General features: G+C 36.8%; 1 protein-coding gene across 1 annotated transcript; it reads right to left on the bottom strand.

Moving 5' to 3' along the window:
- Positions 1-614: 614 nt before the first annotated feature.
- LOC307145431 (Fc receptor-like protein 5) lies at positions 615-17,841 on the bottom strand. The gene is made up of 20 exons (XM_079848551.1): positions 17,758-17,841; positions 17,623-17,664; positions 17,189-17,452; positions 16,672-16,947; positions 16,131-16,385; positions 15,740-16,030; positions 15,162-15,416; positions 14,544-14,819; positions 13,851-14,105; positions 13,460-13,750; positions 12,906-13,160; positions 12,302-12,586; positions 10,103-10,357; positions 8,112-8,378; positions 7,800-7,901; positions 7,330-7,386; positions 4,934-4,987; positions 4,629-4,697; positions 2,068-2,115; positions 615-1,929 (listed from the first exon to the last, which is right to left on the bottom strand). Exons 1-20 carry the CDS (start codon positions 17,786-17,788, stop codon positions 1,922-1,924), a joined length of 3,636 nt encoding a protein of 1,211 aa, XP_079704677.1. The 5' UTR covers positions 17,789-17,841; the 3' UTR covers positions 615-1,921.
- Between the last annotated feature and the right edge of the window lie 1,511 nt (positions 17,842-19,352).

Raw genomic sequence — 19,352 nt, 5'->3', positions numbered from 1 at the left:
AGCAAGGTCGCGCCTTCCAGGATGGGGCATAATGTCATGGTTCTGTTCGGATAGTTCATTTTAATGGACTTAATTTTGTTTTCACTAGTCATGTATTTCTTTGTCTTTGTTTCCCCCACTCATTCATTTCTATGGACACTATTCTCACTGCTGCTTGTCATTTAGTCTGGTACCTCCCTGTTCACTCTCAGTTGTCAGTTGTTCGTGTTCATGTTTGTTGTAAAATTTCTGTTTAATAAATCTATTTGTTATTTTTGCAACAGTCTTAAGTCTACATGAAAGGTACATATGGTGTTTTATCTGTTAAATAAAATTCCTTACTGAGTAATAAAACACCATTTCCACATAACTTCAAATTCCACAACATTTAAAATCCCTTAGTTCTCACATCTTCGAAAAGCGAAGCAAATCTTGATTCTTGTTTTATTTTACAAGTCCTGCTGCGTTTGCTTTACATTTTATTTAAATAGTTTGATTAGTAGCATTAGTTATCATTCGGTTAATATACTGTAGTGTTCTCTCGCTCTCTCTCTCTCTCTCTCTGTCTCTCTGCACTTCTATAATGTATACAAAATAAACAAATTAAGAATGACACAGTATATTCACACCAGGTTAGCTTATATACATTTTATCAGGGAAAATATACATTTGCAGAGGTTTATTTCAGGTATAACTATTCAAATAAAATGTAAAGCCTCACAAATGAAAAGTAAGTCAAATACATCACATCATAGACAAAACAACTGCATTAGCCTAGACTAGAGCATCCTTACCTATGTTTAATGTCTGTAATCAATCAGGCAAACAGCTCTGAAGGTTTATCATAGTACACAAACTATGCATTGTTTGGAAAATGTGAACTGTTGCAGTTAATGATTAACATTGAAACTTCATTACCTTTTTGAAATAATCCACAATTTTGATGAGCTTGCACTAATATTTTCAGTTCCACATGGTGCATTGTCTCAAGGACACGCCCACAATAGGGGACAATTCATGAATATTCATATTTACTCCACCCACTAGAACAGTTTTCACAAGAACTGAATATTGATGATGTATTGACAAACAAAACGATTGATGATGTATTGACTCATTATTTCAATTTTGTTTTGTTTTTTTAACAGAAAAACATTTCCTCGCAATAATTCAAAGGAATATATGTTATTTTTATTATTATTTCTGTAACTGCATGATGTTGTAATCAAGTAGATTGTGAAGGCGTTTGGGTAGTATTATTATATACAATTCTCATAGTTTTGACTTCAGTACACAGACAATGAGTGTATTTGGCTTTTGAAAACCAGTTGATTGGATGATCAAATGAAAGTCTAGCTTTGTGTTAGTCTTACATGTTTATTTAAATGTAAAAATTCAGAACCAACACACTAAAAACACAAAACACACGCACACACAAAAACAATTTCTCAAATGAAATGTGCATAAACTACATATTTTTAAGCAGGTAACACTCATACAGTAGAAAAAATATTTTGTTCTATTCAATATGAAAACACGAAAAATACACTTCAACAAAATAATCCATTAGATGTATTACAATCAATATGGTGTCGTGTTGTAATATTTGTATTCACAAGTAACAAATGAATCAAACTAGGTACAGATATAACTTTGATTTCTTCTAATAACTGTAATTTCTTGCTGTCCGTTATTTGTCTCCCCCTACAATCACTGTCTTCATTTAAGGAAGTATGCGGTCTCCACAACACTGCAGTTCGATTCTACATTTCTCAAGCTGTACACAAGCTGGTTTTCAGCCTTTAAAAGTATACAAAAGTGCAGTTGCTACTAGACAAAATGCTGTGCTAATGCAATCTTTTTTAATACAAGCATATGTCATTTAGCTGCCTCAGTGCAAATATAGAAACTCCATTGTCATGTTGATTGCTGACATAATGGTTCAAAGTCCTGGAGAGGCAGAAACATGACAATAAGTTAAAAATCAGTTGAATTTGTTTATCTAGTGTCTGAAATTGTTAATCTATGACTTTTGACCCAGTTAAAAAAAGCACAAAACGGCTTTGAAATTGTGTAATTTAACTCTACCTTTAAATGATGTCAGGCCATTAGGTTCTGCCGCTGGTGAGTCTTCATCTTCAAGAAAAAATAATGTGAGAGTCATTTGTGATAACTGATTTCTGAGATTGTGCAATTATTCCTCAGAAACATTATTATACTCCTGTATTTTGTATACACTCTTAAAAATAAAGGTTCTTTATTGACATTGATGGTTCCATGAAGAACTTTTAACATCAGTGGAACCTTTTCACTGCACTGAAGGTTCTTTATAGTGCAAGCTCTTTTAAGATTGAATCACTAGTAATTCTTTGTCTCTGTGAAAAAGCCTCCTTTGGAACCTTTATTTGCCCCTATTATGGATTTTTGAAAATGACCTTTCATGTAGTGTGTAACATATAGCTCTAAGTGAATGAAAACATCCTGCAAAGTTTTAAATCTGAAAGTGCACCGTATATGTGACCCTGGACCACAAAATCAGTCACATGGATAAATTTATATTTTTATTTATACATCAACTGGAAGCTGAATAAATAAGCTTTCCATTGATGTATGGTTTGTTAGGATGGGAAAATATTTGGCCGAGATACAACTATTTGAATATCTGGAATTTGAGGGTGCCAAAAAATCGAAACATTGAGAAAATCGCCTTTAAAGTTGTCCATTTAAGTTCTCGATTGTGCTGCATTCACTCACAAAAATAAATGTTTTATATATTTACGGTAGGAAATTTACTAAATATCTTCATGGAACATGATTTTTATGTAAAAGCCTAATGATCTTAAAAGATAAAAGAAAAATCGATAATTTTGACCCATATTGTTGGCTATTGCCACAAATATACCCGTGCGACATGTGACTGGTTTTGTGATCCAGGGTCACATATAAAGTTATTGTCTTTCAAAAGTAAGAGTCGACTCTGAGTCAATGAAATTAATTGTTTTTCAAACGAGGCATAAGCCGTTTCGTTGTGACGTCAAGACGAAACATTAGCATATTGCCCGCCCACTTATTGCGCTCGCAGAAAAACACAGGAAAACTTGAACCTCAAACCGCAGCTGATTACTGTGTATACTGGATAGCGTCATGTCGAGAAGACGCTGTGCTCTACAATGTGAAGGTAAAGCCAGTTTATTTTTCACTGCCCAAGGACGAGCATGTGAAGAATCAGTGGTTAAAGTTCATCTTTACCATGATATCATAGCAGTATAATCCTAAACTTTTGCTGTGTTCCCTTTATTTCACTGAAGACTGCTGCTCAAATCTCGGAGTTCAATGCAGGATTCACAAACCGCTTGCTCTTGAAAGATGGTGTTAAAAAAACTCAGTTTTGAGTTTTATATTGTGTAGGTCCTGCTAACTGGTTAACTCACGTTATCACTGTCTTAAATACTTCTGCTAATCAGTTTGTGGCCCACTATTACCTATAACTGTGTCTATTAATGCAGATTGTCTGTTGTTCTCACTACTTTGAGGAAAGATTAATCATGGAGCAAGATCTGCTCTATGATTGTTTTAGAGGTGGTTTCACCAGGTTGTTTTACCAACGCTTATGTTACATCAGTCATTCACGCTAGAGCTCGGCTAATGTATACATTGCATACTTGCACTGTTATTGATACAGTTTCCACTTGTTCACCGTTATATATTACAAAAATACTCAGTTAATAAATGAGTACAAGTAAAACAATCGGTTTGTTGATGGACATGCACTTTTTAATGCTGATGGTGAGGAATTACAGTTGGAACATCTCATATAATGTACCTCAAACTGAGTAGTGTATCACTGAGAAACCTCCTGCTCGAGTCGTCCTTGCGATGGAGGTTCGGGTTGAATAACTAGTTCTTCCAGTGTTTCATCATCGGACTCGTGCTTGGGTTGATATGGTAAAATCGACGTCATTGTTCGTTACTGTGTTTAGTTTACGGTGTAGGAAGCCTCAGGACAAGCAGAGCTGACGTTGTTATGGCAATGGGCGTTTTTGTTTTCGACGTGCGCGCTATACGCGGTAAACCAATCACAACAGACTGAGCTGTCTGGCCAATCAGAGCAGAGTAGCTCGCGGAAAGGCAGGATTTAGAGAGATTGATTCATCTGACGAGTCGTTTGAGAATCATTGGAAAATGCGGTGATGTGCAAATGTATATTATGAGGAAATTAAACCGTTTTTTGACCTTTGATGAATGTAAACCTGTTGTAGGAGACTCCAAATTAATATTAGGAAACTTTAAAATAGCATAATAGGGGCACTTTAAGAGTGTAATGGACACTCTAAAAATAATGTGTTGGCTCAACAACAACACATTAATGCAGAAGTTTGCATCAATCTTTTTGAGTTATGGACAATTTGAATGAAAAGTTTAAATTACACACAATATTAAGTTAATAAGTAACATGTATGTCCACACGTTAATGTAATGATCAACATTATTATGTCAACAGAACTTAAAATGTTTAACTAAATCAATACATTTTTTTTTTTTTACTTTTAAGGTCACCTAAATTACTATTTATAGTGTACTAAAATTGAAAGGATTGATTTATGTTATATTATGTTATTATATGATAGACATTAGTAGATATGTCTTACCTTTAATCACAACATCCACATTAACGTCTGAAACACGATCAATGAGCAGTTCTTCTTTTTCCTCACATTCTGAATGATATTGGAGAGAGTGTAGTGATTTAGTTTAAAAATCCAAAATCATAATTCTGGCAATACAAGCAAATTCATGCAAAATGGCAGAAAACTTTACTTGTTGAGTCATTAATAGTTTTTCATATAATATTATCACAAAAGCTTGGTATATGAAATAGTACCATTTGTTAAAGTGACTGAGTACATGACTGTGTTTTTGATTATGTCAGCCAGACACAGTTAAAGGCACATACCTTCCATCTCTGTGGGACTGTTGTCCATGTACTCCTCCAAGGGTGAAGCTGTTTCTGCAGAATAATTAAAGACCCATAAAAATGTAAATGTGGATACATTTCACAAACACACACACACACACACCTTTTGAGGGAACTCTCGTTGCATTGAATGACGACACTTTGGGGACACTTTGCTGCGTTATGGCGGTACGTCATAATGCGGAAGATATAAAAGTCACCGGCATACAACAGAGTTAGCTTCTTTTCTTAAGCAAGTGCTCTATGTTGAAACTGTCTGTCTATTTGGAGTTGTGCATCCAACAGTCAGGAGTATATATATATAGAAAAGTGAAAAATTAGAAAAGTGAAAATGGCGAGTGATAAGCAGTTCAAAAGGAGTGTGCATTCTTGCAGGCCTTCCACCGCATGTGTCGGCGGAACAAGAACGACTTAATTTACTCTGCGCTGTGCGAGCTTTAGAGGTTTATGTTCAGAGGTCTTCTCGATGGAGGAAGTCAGACCAATTGTTAGTGCATAGTGCAAACAAACAACCAGTAACTGGATTTTTCAGGCAATTTCCTTGGCCTACCGGGTGTGTGGTATGCCTTCACCTCTAGCCATAAGGACTCATTCTACTGGAAGCATGGCATCTTCTAAGGCCCTTCTCTCGGGGGTTTCCCTGCAAGGAATATGTGATGCTGCGGGCTGGGATACCCTGCATACTTTTGAGATTTTCCAGTCTGTGCCTTCCTTCTATACCGGGCACAGAGGTGCTCTCGTCCTAAGCTGAGCCTAGACAGTTTCACACTAGGACAGGCATTAGTCGGTGTGGCCTAGTAGGTATTTCGTTCCCCAAAATGTTGCCACATGATTCAGTCCGAGTTCCCTCGAAAGGGAACGTCTCGGGTTACGACTGTAACCTTTGTTTCCTGAGAAGGGAACGAGATGCTGCGTTTCCTTGTCACACCTCCGTATGCCTAAGAGCAACTTACTTCGACCTATCAGAAGCTAACTCTATTGTGTGCCGGCATACTTTTATAACATTCAGCAGGTGCATGCTACATCACGTTACGTCATGACGCAGCACCAATGACTAGTTTCACACGTGCTTTAGATGCTTGCACGCCGAGCCGTGTTCCCTTCTCAGGGAACAAGGGTTACAGTTTTAACCCGAGATGTTTTATGGGGACTTTCCATAGACATTTTGGTTTTTATACTGAACAAACTGTATATTATATTAATTTACACTAACTCTACCAATAAACCTACCCATCACAGAAAACATTTCAACATGTTTACATTTTCAAAAAACATCACTTTATAATTTATAAGCTGATTTCCTCATGGGGCCCAAAACATTTCAGATAATATCTGCTTTCCGACCGGAGGAACCTTTTCACAGTTCCTAGAACTATTGGCTAAAGTACCCGTATGTTCCTGCGGCGCGAACACGCCGACTAGGAACGACTTTAGTTCTAGGAACTCCATTTGGAGGAACTAATTTAGCTCCTACTTCAGAGTAGGGTCTAAATCAGTACTATAGGAACTACCAGTGACGTTAGTGTACGCTGATGACCGAATGCACGCAAAACACCAGCACCCGCCATTTTTAAAACAGCTATATGTAAACACACAGATTATAGCGTATATATTTACTCCAGAAACTAGATACAAACATGGAAAACAGTGATAGATGGGCCTCTAAACCTTTATGCTGAAGAGAAAATCCAACGCAACTTTGAGGGGACCAAGCCAAACATGATTATGTATTTTTGCTCAGCTAGCAACACTGGACATCAACCACACGGCATAGGCTAATAACTTTTTTTTCATGTACTGTGTACTTTCTATAACAGTTCTATCTAATAACATGTTAAACGGTACTGTTAGACAGATCGCTAACTAATAAACACAGAGAATGCGAGCATTGTTTGCTCTGGCGTTCTCAGCGCCGCCAAAATAAAAAAGTCCATAAAAATAAAGTCGCCGTGCTTGCGTCACTCCCTTACCCCTCCTACCAGTTCCTATGGCCACTTGGCCAGTGCGAAGGCAAACAGCAAAACCGAGTTTGGGGGAGAGTAGTTCATAACTGTTTAGAAGTGGACAGTTCCTATAACTAAGTTCCTGTAACTACTTGGTCGGAAAGCGGCTATTGTCATCTTTGTGGGGACATTTTGTCCCCATAATGTAGGGTTTACAAGGCCACACACACACACACACACACACACACACACACACACACACACACACACACACACACACACACACACACACACACACACACACACACACACACACACACACACACACCCACACATGTTATGTTTTTATGTTTTATGGTGACTTTCCATAGACATACTGATTTAGGGACCAAAAAACTATACTTGTGGGGACCTTTGGTCCCCTTAACTTACGGTTCTTGGAGTCTGTCATTGAGAAAAACAAGTCCTCTTGTACTGTTTCGTTTTTCTCTAAAGATAATGATAAGAAACAAAAGTTTTGTCAGAAGTTATTAGATGCAAAATGTTACTAATATAATTAAAAACAGAGAAGCTAGATGTTACAGTTTTTACTGTTTTGCTGATCAAATAAAAGCAAGTTTCGTTCTAAATGATGCCCTATACACTACACACTTATACTATGGAGTTTCCTTAAAAAGACACAAAGGAAACTCCATATTATACACTATGTACTAATGCACTATATACTCAACCATGTAATGTTGTGCCTCCCCCTCTGTTATGTAATTAAAGCTGCGACAGTTGAGTGCACGAAGTGTCCAAAATTCCCCACTTTATTTTCTCAGTTAATTAAGTGCAACATCTGGTATTTGAAGTGCACTTTTTTTTGTGTGGAATTGCAATGAATTGTTTTCTGTTTGTACCTGGTTTACGGGTGATTCTCAGAACGAGGCATCCAATGATCAGGATTACAATACAGCAGACAAGACATCCTGAGATGGCCAGCAGAATCTTTCTTTTTAATACTATAAAAATGAGGGAAATGAAAAATGAATCAAGTTAAATGTCAGTCATGGTAACAGAATACTTATCTCAATGTTTTTCCCCCTCATTTTGAATCTAAATGTACGATCTTGAAAATCTTGATGATAACTTGACATTGTTCCAATCCACAAATCATTCACATCTATACATTGTATGAAAGAAGTTTAAAAATAAATATTCACATTACTCACTAATATTATTGGCTGTGAAGCCCTCACTCAGAGCAGAGGACAGTGGTCTCTCTGTTCTTCTTCCCTGGCACTTGAATTCACTTTTAATAGTTTCTTCAGTTGCTGTCACTTTGAACATATCTGCCGATCCATTGAGCCTCTGTCCGTTCTCGAACCAGTCGTAGCTCCACTGTCTGCTGTCTGAGACGTTACATCTGAGGGTCAGGATATTCCCAGACATGATGTCGCTCAATTCAGTCTCCAGACTCAGAACTGCAGGTGGACGAGCTTAGAACAAAACAAAATATTATTTTATAAATACTTTGTTATAAAATATATGTCATATTATAAATAAAAAAACTCTAAAAAATATTGAAATATAAAAATATAGGGGGAAAATGAAACAAAAGCTATTGCAAGAGGTCATTGGTCCATTTTTACATGAAGCCACATTAAGACACGTTTTTACCCATGGAGGTCATTATTGCATAGAGTCTATTTTTGTATTAAGCCCTATAGTTACAGCTTTATCTGCGTAAATGTGTGTTGTGTGTATGTTGTGTGTTTGTTGTGTGCATGTGTATAGGGGGCTGGGTGTTGGTGGTATTGATGTGGTAACAGCTCTGGGAAAAAAGCAGTTCTCAGTCTGCATGAGGGAAGATTGGTAAAAAAGGGGTTCTGGGGTGTGAGGGGTCCTGCTGGATGTTTGTGGCCCGTGGTTGTCACATAGGACTGGGAGGGAGGAACTGACAATGCTTTCAGTTGTCTTCACAACCCGCTGCAGGTCTTTTTTTTTGTCCTCAGCAGTGCAGCTGGAATACCACACAGTACAGCAATATGTTAGAATACTTTCTATTGTGCAGTGGTCAAAGCTGATCAGCAGTCTCTTGGGAAGCCTGATGCATCTCAGAGTCCTCAGGAAGAACAGTCTCTGCTGGGCTTTCTTAATGATGCTGGTGGCTTCCTCGGTAATGTACACTCCCCGAAACTTGAGACTCTCTCCACCTCCTTTCCATTGATACACAGACCATTGTGGGATGTTTTTTGCTTCTCCTGAAGTCTATTATGATTGTGTGTGTGTGTGTGTGTGTGTGTGTGTGTGTGTTAAGGATGAGGTCATTGTCCTTGTAGGTAATGTCTGGAACTCCTCTCTGAAGGCAGTTTCATTATTGCAGGTTATGAGTCCCACTATGGTTGTGTCGTCTGCAAATTTAATGAGGGTATTGGAATAGTGGGAGGAGGTGTAGTCGTGTGTGAACCAAGAGTAGAGCGGTGGACTGAGAACACAGCCTTGGGGGGACCCCGGTGCTGAGAGTGATGGTGGAAGAGCAGTGGTGGCCAAACCTGACGTGCTGGAGTCTATTAGTGAGAAAGTTTTTAATCCAGTGGCAGAGAGGGGCTCCCAGACCCAGTGTTTGCAGTTTGTTGTCCAGTTTTATTGGATTGGTGCTTTTAAACGCAGAACTATAATCCAAAAACACCATCCTGATGTAATTGTTGGGGTTTTCCAAGTGTGTAAGAGCTGCGAGCAGTGGAATTAAAATAGCGTCGTCTGTGGATCTTTTAATCCTATATGCGAACTGGTGTTTGTAGAGGTCAGGAGGGATATATGCTTTGATGTGGGACAAAAACAGTCTCTCAAAGCATTTCATAATCACGGGGGATGAGAGCAATTGCAGTTTTTAGACAGGTGGGGACAGTGGCTTGCTGTAACGACAGGTTGATCCGTGGTTTTGTTCTGCCAATGAGAGGCTTAATAACCGCATTGACTTTCATAGTATGGACAAAAATAAGCACATTCTTCAAAAAATCTTCTTCGTTCCACAAAAGATTGAAAGTCGTAGAGGAACAACATGAGGGTGAGTAAATGCTGATAGAATTTTTTTTTTTTTTTTGGGTTGAACTGTCACTAACTTCATATTTTCATTTCATTGAGTGCTTTGCCATGGTTATATTCTATAAAATAAATGGCCACAAGTGGCAGTTTATATGGGCACAAGAGACTAACTTACCTTCAACTCGCACTTGTAGAGTCTCACTATTCACTGGGAAGTCTCCTCTCTTTGCTTTGCAGTGATAGACACCAGTGTTAGAGAGAGATGCTGAGTTGATGGTGTGATTTGGATGTGAGGTCAAGGTTTCTGAGTCTTTATACCAGTTATACTTCCATCCATCACCAGTCATGTTACAACCAAGCTGGATTTTCTCCTCAGTGTAGAAGGAATCAAACCACTGATATTTTATGATGTCTGGTTTTGGTGTGTCACCTAGGAACAACAGAGGTTAAATAAAAAATAAATAATAGAACACCTTCAAACAATAACAGCCTTGAGTATGTTTGTTATTCTAGGTGATCTGAGAATATGAACTGAATTTCCAACTGAAATTCACTTTCCCCTCTAAAATACAAAGGTGCAACAGTAAAGAAGTTTATTTATTTACAGTACATAATGTATTAAAGGGATAGTTCATACAAAAAAATTAATTCTGTCATTATTTACTCACCCTCATGTCGTTCCAAACCTGTAAGACTTTCATTCATCTTCATACCATTGACTGCTATGCAACTACCACATTCAAGGTCCAGAAAGTTAGTGAAGACATCATGAAAGTAATCCATGTGACTCAATTTAAAGGAGAACTCCGGTCAATTTTAACATTGAGCTCATTTTTTTGTACATTTGGAGTGCTGTCAATACAGAGAACAACGACAAAAATCGGTGTTGCCTACACCGTGTTATCCTCTTTTTAAAATTTGCACCCTGTTGACTTCAATGGGGCAAGTTTTAAACCTGCTTTTAGCCTCTTAACATCCTTGATGTGTCATTACAAGTGCACAGGTCATGTGAGTGATTCCTTCGGAGTGAACACGGGTGAATCTGACTACAGTAGATGTGAAAGATATGAATAAAAATGATGTTTATTCAGCCAGCGCACATACCTGTATTTACATCCTATTTTCGGTCGAAGTCCATAGTAGTCGATTGTCGACTTCACGCGCGTGATCATAGGTACTAAACCAATGCGCGTGAACTGGACAATCGATTACTATGGACTTTGACCGAAAACAGGATGTAAATACAGGTATGAGCGCTGGCTAAATAAATAACATCATTTTTATCCATTTCTTTCACATCTACTGCAGTCAGATTGACCCGCGTTCACTCCGAAGGAATCACTCACATGACCTGTGCACTTGTAATGACACATCAAGGATGTTAAGAGGCTAAAAGCAGGTTTAAAACTTGCCCCATTGAAGTCAACAGGGTGCCAATTTTCTAAAGAGGATAACACGGTGTAGGCAACACCGATTTTTGTCGTTGTTCTCTGTATTGACAGCACTCCAAATGTACAAAAAAATGACCGGAGTTCTCCTTTAACCTCAATTTTATGAAACACTCGCATCGCTTCAAAAAACTGAGATTAAACCACTGGAGTCACATGGATTATTTTAATGATGTCTTTACTAACTTGACGAAATGGACAAAAGTCTTACGGGTTTGGAATGACTAATTAATGACAGAATTTTCATGTTTGGGTGAACTATCCCTTTAATTAAAATTCTTTATAATCATCCTAAATCTGTTAACTGTATAAATTGTATAAAAATAAATGTCATGAGTATAAACAGGGTTTGAATATGGCTTTGGAACAAGCAAGAATGACTGATAAATATATAAACCTGGTTATGTATTTTAAACATTTGGTTAATTAGAACTATTGCACAAATCTCATTATTTCTTGTTTCACTCATGTATAACTGACAAATATGCATCACATTAAGTGTGTTAGTTCGTGTTGAAACTGTGTAATCCATAGACCTAAATCATTTTTTGAGTGAACAGAAAGCAGAACAAAATCCACATTGACCTCTTTAAGGGACCTGACTGTCACTATCTGAATTTAGTTAATTTATGACTTTTACATTTTTATTTCTATGTTTTTCTCTTCAAGTATACGATCCTGAAAAACATGATTTCCATTGAGATTCTACTGACAAATTTGGACACTGCTAATAGTGTCTGACCTCTGAAACCTGTTGTCTAGAGTAGACAGGAAACAGGAAACAGCAAACGTGAACCACTGTACATTGATACAGGCCAATGCAAAAACATCTTAAAATATGAACGGCTTCTTCGTTAAAAACTTTTTTGGGTGCCTGTCGATTTCATTCATATCTATTAATCATAAAATATCATAAGTAGTTTTACCATAAATATGAAGTTTCAAAGCTTCTGTTTGTCCTGTAGTCACTGGCTTTCTCTTCAGATGTTTTCCTCTGCAGGTATACTGTCCTGAATGACTCTCTTTTGCTGAGCGGATTGAGAGTCTGTTTCCAGAAAAGGAAATTTCCTTGTTACCTGAAAGCTTAGCTCTGTTTCTAAACCATTCATAGTCCCATTCATTTGAATTGATTGAACACTTCAGAATCACTTTTTCATTTGGGTAAAATGTTTTCCATTCAGACTCTATTGACAGTTCTGGTCGAGGCGGCTCTGCACAAGGAAAAAATAAACAACAACAGTAATGAACAACTGATGTGGAAAAGTGAATGAAAATAGCCAGAAGCCCAGTTTCTTGGTTATACAATTGTTTAGTCTAAAATACTTATTTAACTCTCTTGATTCCATGTCATTTCTTTAACATATTTGGCAGATGCTTCTGAAGCGACTTACATTGTGTTCAAGTTATAGGTCTGAATTTAATCAGTCCATTCATTTCCTGGGAACTTTACTGAGGCATTGAACTCAATGAATGAACAATGGAAAAAATATTCCACAATAGAAATGACTATAAAGAGGTACATGGACTAACCTTCAACTCGCACTTGTAGAGGCTCACTATCCACTGAGAAGTCTCCTCTCTTTGCTGTGCAGTTATAGACACCAGTGTCAGAGAGAGATGTTGAGTTGATAATATACGTTGGATCTGTGATCAAGTGTTTTGAGTCTTGATACCAGTCATACTTCCAACCATCACCAGGCATATTACAACCAAGCTGGATTTTCTCCCCAGTGTAGAAGGGCTCAAACCACTGATCTTTCCTGATGTCTGGTTTTGGTGTGTTATCTAAGAATCACAGGGGTAGAATTAGTAATAATGTACTCTCTTCAAGCAATAAATGCTTTGAGTTGCAAATGCTTGCTATTATGTATAATCCAAGACTAAATGAACTGACTCATACTGCTAATAGTGTCTGGCCACTGTCAAGAAGAGTAGACAAGAAACTGCATATGCTGACATGAACACTGATACAAGCCAATGCAAATGAAAATCAACATAAAATAAAACTTCTTCATTGAACTGTTTTGGGTGCCTGTCAATTTCATTAATATCTATTAATCATAAAATATCTTAAGTAGTTTTACCATGAATTTCAAGTTTCAAAGCGTCTGTTTGTCCTGTAGTCACTGGTGTTCTCTTCAGATGTTTTCCTCTGCAGGTATACTGTCCTGAATGACTCTCTTTTGCTGAGCTGATAGAGAGTGTGTTTCCAGAAAAGGAAATGTCCCCATCACCTGAAAGCCGAGTTCCGTTTCTAAACCATTCATAGTCCCATTCATTTGAATCTCCATCAATTGAACACGTCAGAGTCACTTTTTCATTTGGGTAAAATGTTTTCCATTGAGAATCTATTGACAGTTTTGGTCGAGGCGGCTCTGCAAATACAAACACCACAATAATGTAAGAGAACTGGACTTTTTTTTTAAATTTTACATATTGTATTATGCTTTTATGTATAAAACCGATTAATCTTACCTCTTATATTCAGTTTTGTGGATTTTGCAAATGTAATCCCTCTCCTTGATATGGTACAAGTGTATTTCCCGTTTTGATGGAGTGTAGCATTTGAGATAGTGTAAGTGTGATTGTTCACTTGCACTGAATCTTTTTGCCACTTATATTCCCATTTTGATGTCTTCTGTTCTATGCTACAAGTGAGTCTGACTTGTTCCCCAGTGTAGATCTCTGGGTATGATGGATCTTGCTTCAGAACGACTGTTGGCTCTGATCCTTTAGAATTATGAAAAAGATAATTATTTATTTATAAAATATTGCATAATTGTTTTAATGTATAGACTATAATGTATATTTTATTTTATGATTATCCTTTATAACTATAAAATAACTTAAAGACTAAAATAATTAATGTATATTTATGCATTTATTATCATTTTAATTGAAGCCCCTTGGAAATGTTCTTAAAATGAGGCTGGCAATAAACAGCAAAAAAAACCTCAATATTAAATAATTGCAAGATATACAATATATATATGCTGATATTATATAAAAAGCATGAGGATATAAATTATTATGCGGGAATAAAGAGCTGTGTTCTGAAATAAGACATTATGAAAATGGCTGTATTTCACAATGTAACAGATTTTAATTTAGTCAGGACATTCTGCTTTTAGCTAAACTGACAACAGATTTTTATGTGACAAAACTTACCATGAACTGTTAGCGAATGTGTTTTGCTTTTTGCTGTTTCCACCGTCCTGTCCTTCAGCTCAGCTTGACACATATACGACCCTTCATGACTGGACTTCACTGAGAGAGTGAGAGTGTTGTCTTTTATGCTTGTTTCATCACTGGAGACTATTCTTTCTGAGTTGTTGAACCACATATAGATCCAGGTTTCGGATCCAGGAATCACACACTGCAAAGACACTTTTTCACCAGGAAACGCTTCTGTCCAGTCTGACTGGACTTGTGCTTTAGGCAGATCTAAAGGGAGAGACAAAAACAAACCAAACTGTAACTTGAATGTGTTCATACAGAGCCTAATACTAGCACTAAGTCTAATCCGCGTCAAAGTTAATTTTAGTATAGCTTAACAGTTTCTTTTTTATGAAATCAATTAGTCTAAAATACCTATTTAACTCTCTTGACTCCATTTCATTTCATTTAAATTTACACATTTGGTGGACGCTTCCAAAGCGGGTCTACATTTAATCAGTCCATTAATTTCCTGGGAACTTTACTAAGGCATTGTAAACTCAATGAATGAACAATGGAAAGAATATTCCACAATAGAAATTACTATAAAGAGGTACATTATGGACTCACCTTCAACTCGCACTTGTAGAGGCTCACTATCCACTGAGAAGTCTCCTCTCTTTGCTGTGCAGTTATAGACACCAGTGTCAGAGAGAGATGTTGAGTTGATAATATACGTTGGATCTGTGATCAAGGGTTTTGAGTCTTGATACCAGTCATACTTCCAACCATCACCAGGCATATTACAACCAAGCTGGATTTTCTCCCCAGTGTAGAAGGGCTCAAACCACTGATCTTTGCTGATGTCTGGTTTTGGTGTGTTATCTAAGAATCACAGGGGTAGAATTAGATTAAAATTAAATTAAATTAAATCAAGAATCTTTCTTGAAACAATAACTGCTTTGAGTTGTATATGCTTGTTATTCTTCATAATCCAAGACTAAATGAACTGACTCATACTGCTAATAGTGTCTGGCAACTATCAAGAAGAGTAGACAGGAAACTGCATATGCTGACATGAACACTGATACAAGCCAAAGCAAATGAAAATCAACATAAAATATAAACTGCTTCTTCACTGATCTCTTTTGGGTGCCTGTCAAATTCGCTCATATCTATTAATCATAGAATATCATAAGTAGTTTTACCATGAATTTCAAGTTTCAAAGCGTCTGTTTGTCCTGTAGTCACTGGTGTTCTCTTCAGATGTTTTCCTCTGCAGGTATACTGTCCTGAATGACTCTCTTTTGCTGAGCGGATTGAGAGTGTGTTTCCAGAAAAGGAAATGTCCCCATCACCTGAAAGCCGATCTCCATTTCTAAACCATTCATAGCCCCATTCATTTGAATCTCCATCAATTGAACACGTCAGAGTCACTTTTTCATTTGGGTAAAATGTTTTCCATTGAGAATCTATTGACAGTTTTGGTCGAGGCGGCTCTGCAAATACAAACACCACAATAATGTAAGAGAACTGGACTTTTTAAAATTTTTTTACATATTGTATGATGCTTTGATGTATAAAACCGATTAATCTTACCTGTTATATTCAGTTTTGTGGATTTTGCAAATGTAATCCCTCTCCTTGATATGGTACAAGTGTATTCCCCGTTTTGATGGAGTGTAGCATTTGAGATAGTGTAAGTGTGACTGTTCACTTGCACTGAATCTTTTTGCCACTTATATTCCCAGTTTGATGTCTTCTGTTCTATGCTACAAGTGAGTCTGACTTGTTCCCCAGTGTAGATCTCTGAGTATGATGGATCTTGCTTCAGAACGACTGTTGGCTCGGATCCTTTAGAATTATGAAAAAGATAATTATTTATTTATAAAATAATGCATAATTGTTTTTATACATATAATATATATTATATTTTATAATTATCCTTTATTTACAAGATCTACAATTTCGAATTCTGCAAAAATAAAGAGCTGTGTTCTGAAATAAGACATTTTAAAAATGGATGTATTTCACAATTTAACTAAGTATAATAATATAATTATAAATGTAACTTAATATAATTTAGTCAGGACATTCTGCTTTTAGCTAAACTGGCAGGTTTTTCTGTGACACAACTTACCATGAACTTTTAATGAATGTGTTTTGCTTTCTTCTGTTTTCACCGTCCTGTCCTTCAGCTCAGCTTGACACATATACACCCCTCCATGACTGGACTTCACTGAGAGAGTGAGAGTGTTGTCTTTTATGCTTGTTTCATCACTGGAGACTATTGTTTCTGAGTCCTTGAACCACATATAGATCCAGGTTTCGGATCCAGGAATCACACACTGCAAAGACACTTTTTCACCAGGAAACGCTTCTGTCCAGTCTGACTGGACTTGTGCTTCAGGCCGATCTAAAGGGAGAGACGAAAACAAACCAAACTTATTCTACTAACCCAAACTCTAAAACACAACACTAACCTAACAGTCTACTAATACTCTAATGACTGCTAGGTGACATGCAGTTGCAAAGTTACTTATAGTTACTACTAGTAGTACTACTAACTAATTGAATGTCTAAAGTGAACTATCGAAATAAAGTGTAACCAAAATACAATTACTGAATATATATTTTATATTATGATATCCATTCACCTTGTAGAGTTACGGGGTAACTAGCACTTTTTTCAGACTCAGAAGATCCATTCTTTGCCTTGCATTCATAATTTCCACCATATGTCACATTGATGCTGGACTGGTGTTCAGTTTTGAGAATAGCGGAGTCATTGTACCAGTCGTATTGTAACTCAGATGCTCTTATGGAGACCTCACAGTGCAGAGTGACCGTCTCTGTGCTGTACAGCACCTTGTGAGTTGGATTCTGAGAAATGTTGGGCTTGGGAATCTGAATCGGAGGGTCTAGCAGATGAATAATCCTTAGGTTAAGAGTGGCTGAATACCAACACTTTATAATACAGTTGTGTAACTCAAAAATAAAACAGTTAAATAATATAGTCCTTAAAAATTCATATAACAAACCAGAAACAACTTATGTTTTATATATATATATATATATATACAAATCTTACCTCCAGTGCTCTCTTGAGATGTTACTTGCACACAGACTGCCACTATCATTTCAAATAGATTCAGAGAATCACTAGGTTACAGTATAGTGATTTCCTAGTTTTCAAATATAATTAATATTAATAAAGGTACCTTACCTGTCAAAAGGATGATTTTAAATGTTTCCATTTGCAGCTGCAGTCAAAGTAAAGCCTCAGTGAACACAGGTCTTGCGTGAGTCTCTGCAACAAGAAAAGCTTCCTGTTATAACCACTTTTGATGGAAACCTGACAGGAAATCATGACGTCTTGTCTACTTCCATTTTACCTATTAAGCTCATCAAATGTTTGATATTTTGAATAACCTATTTCCTTCTTTTACTCGTAATAAAACGATGTTCAGTGAACCTTGCAAGTGTGTGCTTATCCAAGCGTTGTGTGTTGTCTGAGAGGCAGAGAGTGAGCCTGCAGTATATAACACAAACGAGTTGTAGATACATGATTGTGTACAATCATGAAAAAAAGGCATTTTTAACCTCTAGAATGCACCTGTGGTCAATTTAATATTATATTATATTTTTTAATTATTAACACTTACCAGTTCTGAAGTTCAGTTATTGTTCTGGTTTCTGTTTTAAGCATTGTGGGTGTGGTTTGCACTATTGTTCAAAAAATATTGATGAATACAGTGTTATCTGAACTTCCTTTTTTCCTCCATAGCCCTGCTGGATTATGACATACAATCAAAACGGTTTCAAAAATCACAAACAAATATTTCTAGCAATGAAATACTTTTAGTTTGAAAAAGAGGAACCTGAATAGTAACTCTGTAAAATGTGTACGCATCAACAAAAGATATAGGGGAAGGACTTGAGGAACGTTTAAAGAATATGATACTTGGGTTCACAGAGAGATTCATATTTTTCTCATGTGTATTTAAAAAAATTATGGACTGAAGTGTATTGCAGCTGAATGTGCACTTTCAGCACATTTACAGAACAAATACAATGTCTTCTACAGCATATTTCTTAAGTTTCAAGTAAAAAATAAATATTGACAGTTATTATATCTGACAGAAGTTGTTATATTGGACAGTTTTAAAACAGTTAAAGGTGGGAAGTCATTTTCTGTCACATTCAGCCCAGCCTCCTGATCTGGCATGTGGTGAACCAACATCCTGTAAGCAAAGTTTTTAACAGTTCTGCTAGAGGTGGGGCTGCAACAAACCCAAAGTGTTTTCTCAAAAAACAGCCCGTCAGTAATATGTAAGGGTGGTTTTTGGGTTGCAGGACTGCTCATTGACTAAAGAAACATTATCAGCAATTTGGTAGAAACATTTCTTGTCTATTAACACCCACTTCACTTATACCAATGACAGAAATAAGCGCAGTTACAATAGCAAAATATGTTGGAGAGCGTTGCTATAGTGTGACAGTATTGTATTGCAATAGGTAGCACATTAATGTTAATACCAAACCAAAACTAGTTAGCACACCATTTGATATTGAAAGGGTTTAATGACAATATCTTAAACATACACTTAAAATAGTAACAAAATAGATGTATGAGATGATAAAAACTTAACCATTAATCATACCCAGCATATATGTAAAATGTTACCTGAGGGTGAGAGAGAGAGAGAGAGAGAGAGAGAGAGAGAGAGAGAGAGAGAGAGAGAGAGAGAGAGAGAGAGAGAGAGAGAGAGAGAGAGAGAGAGAGAGAGAAAGTGTAGGGAGAAAAAGACAAAGAAAAGA

This window comes from Squalius cephalus, assembly GCF_949319135.1.
Source record: "Squalius cephalus genome assembly, chromosome: 18".
Classification (NCBI taxonomy): domain Eukaryota; kingdom Metazoa; phylum Chordata; class Actinopteri; order Cypriniformes; family Leuciscidae; genus Squalius; species Squalius cephalus.
Note: the sequence above shows the minus strand (reverse complement) of the source record. Positions and strands in the feature narration are given on the sequence as shown.

Coding starts and splice junctions, on each gene's coding strand:
- LOC307145431 (XM_079848551.1), bottom strand. CDS start 17,788: ATGGAAACATTTAAAATCATCCTTTTGACAG. Junction 13,751..13,850: donor CACAAAACTGAATATAAGAG/GTAAGATTAATC, acceptor TTGTATTTGCAG/AGCCGCCTCGACCAAAACTG. Junction 4,698..4,933: donor CAGTCCCACAGAGATGGAAG/GTATGTGCCTTT, acceptor AATATCATTCAG/AATGTGAGGAAAAAGAAGAA.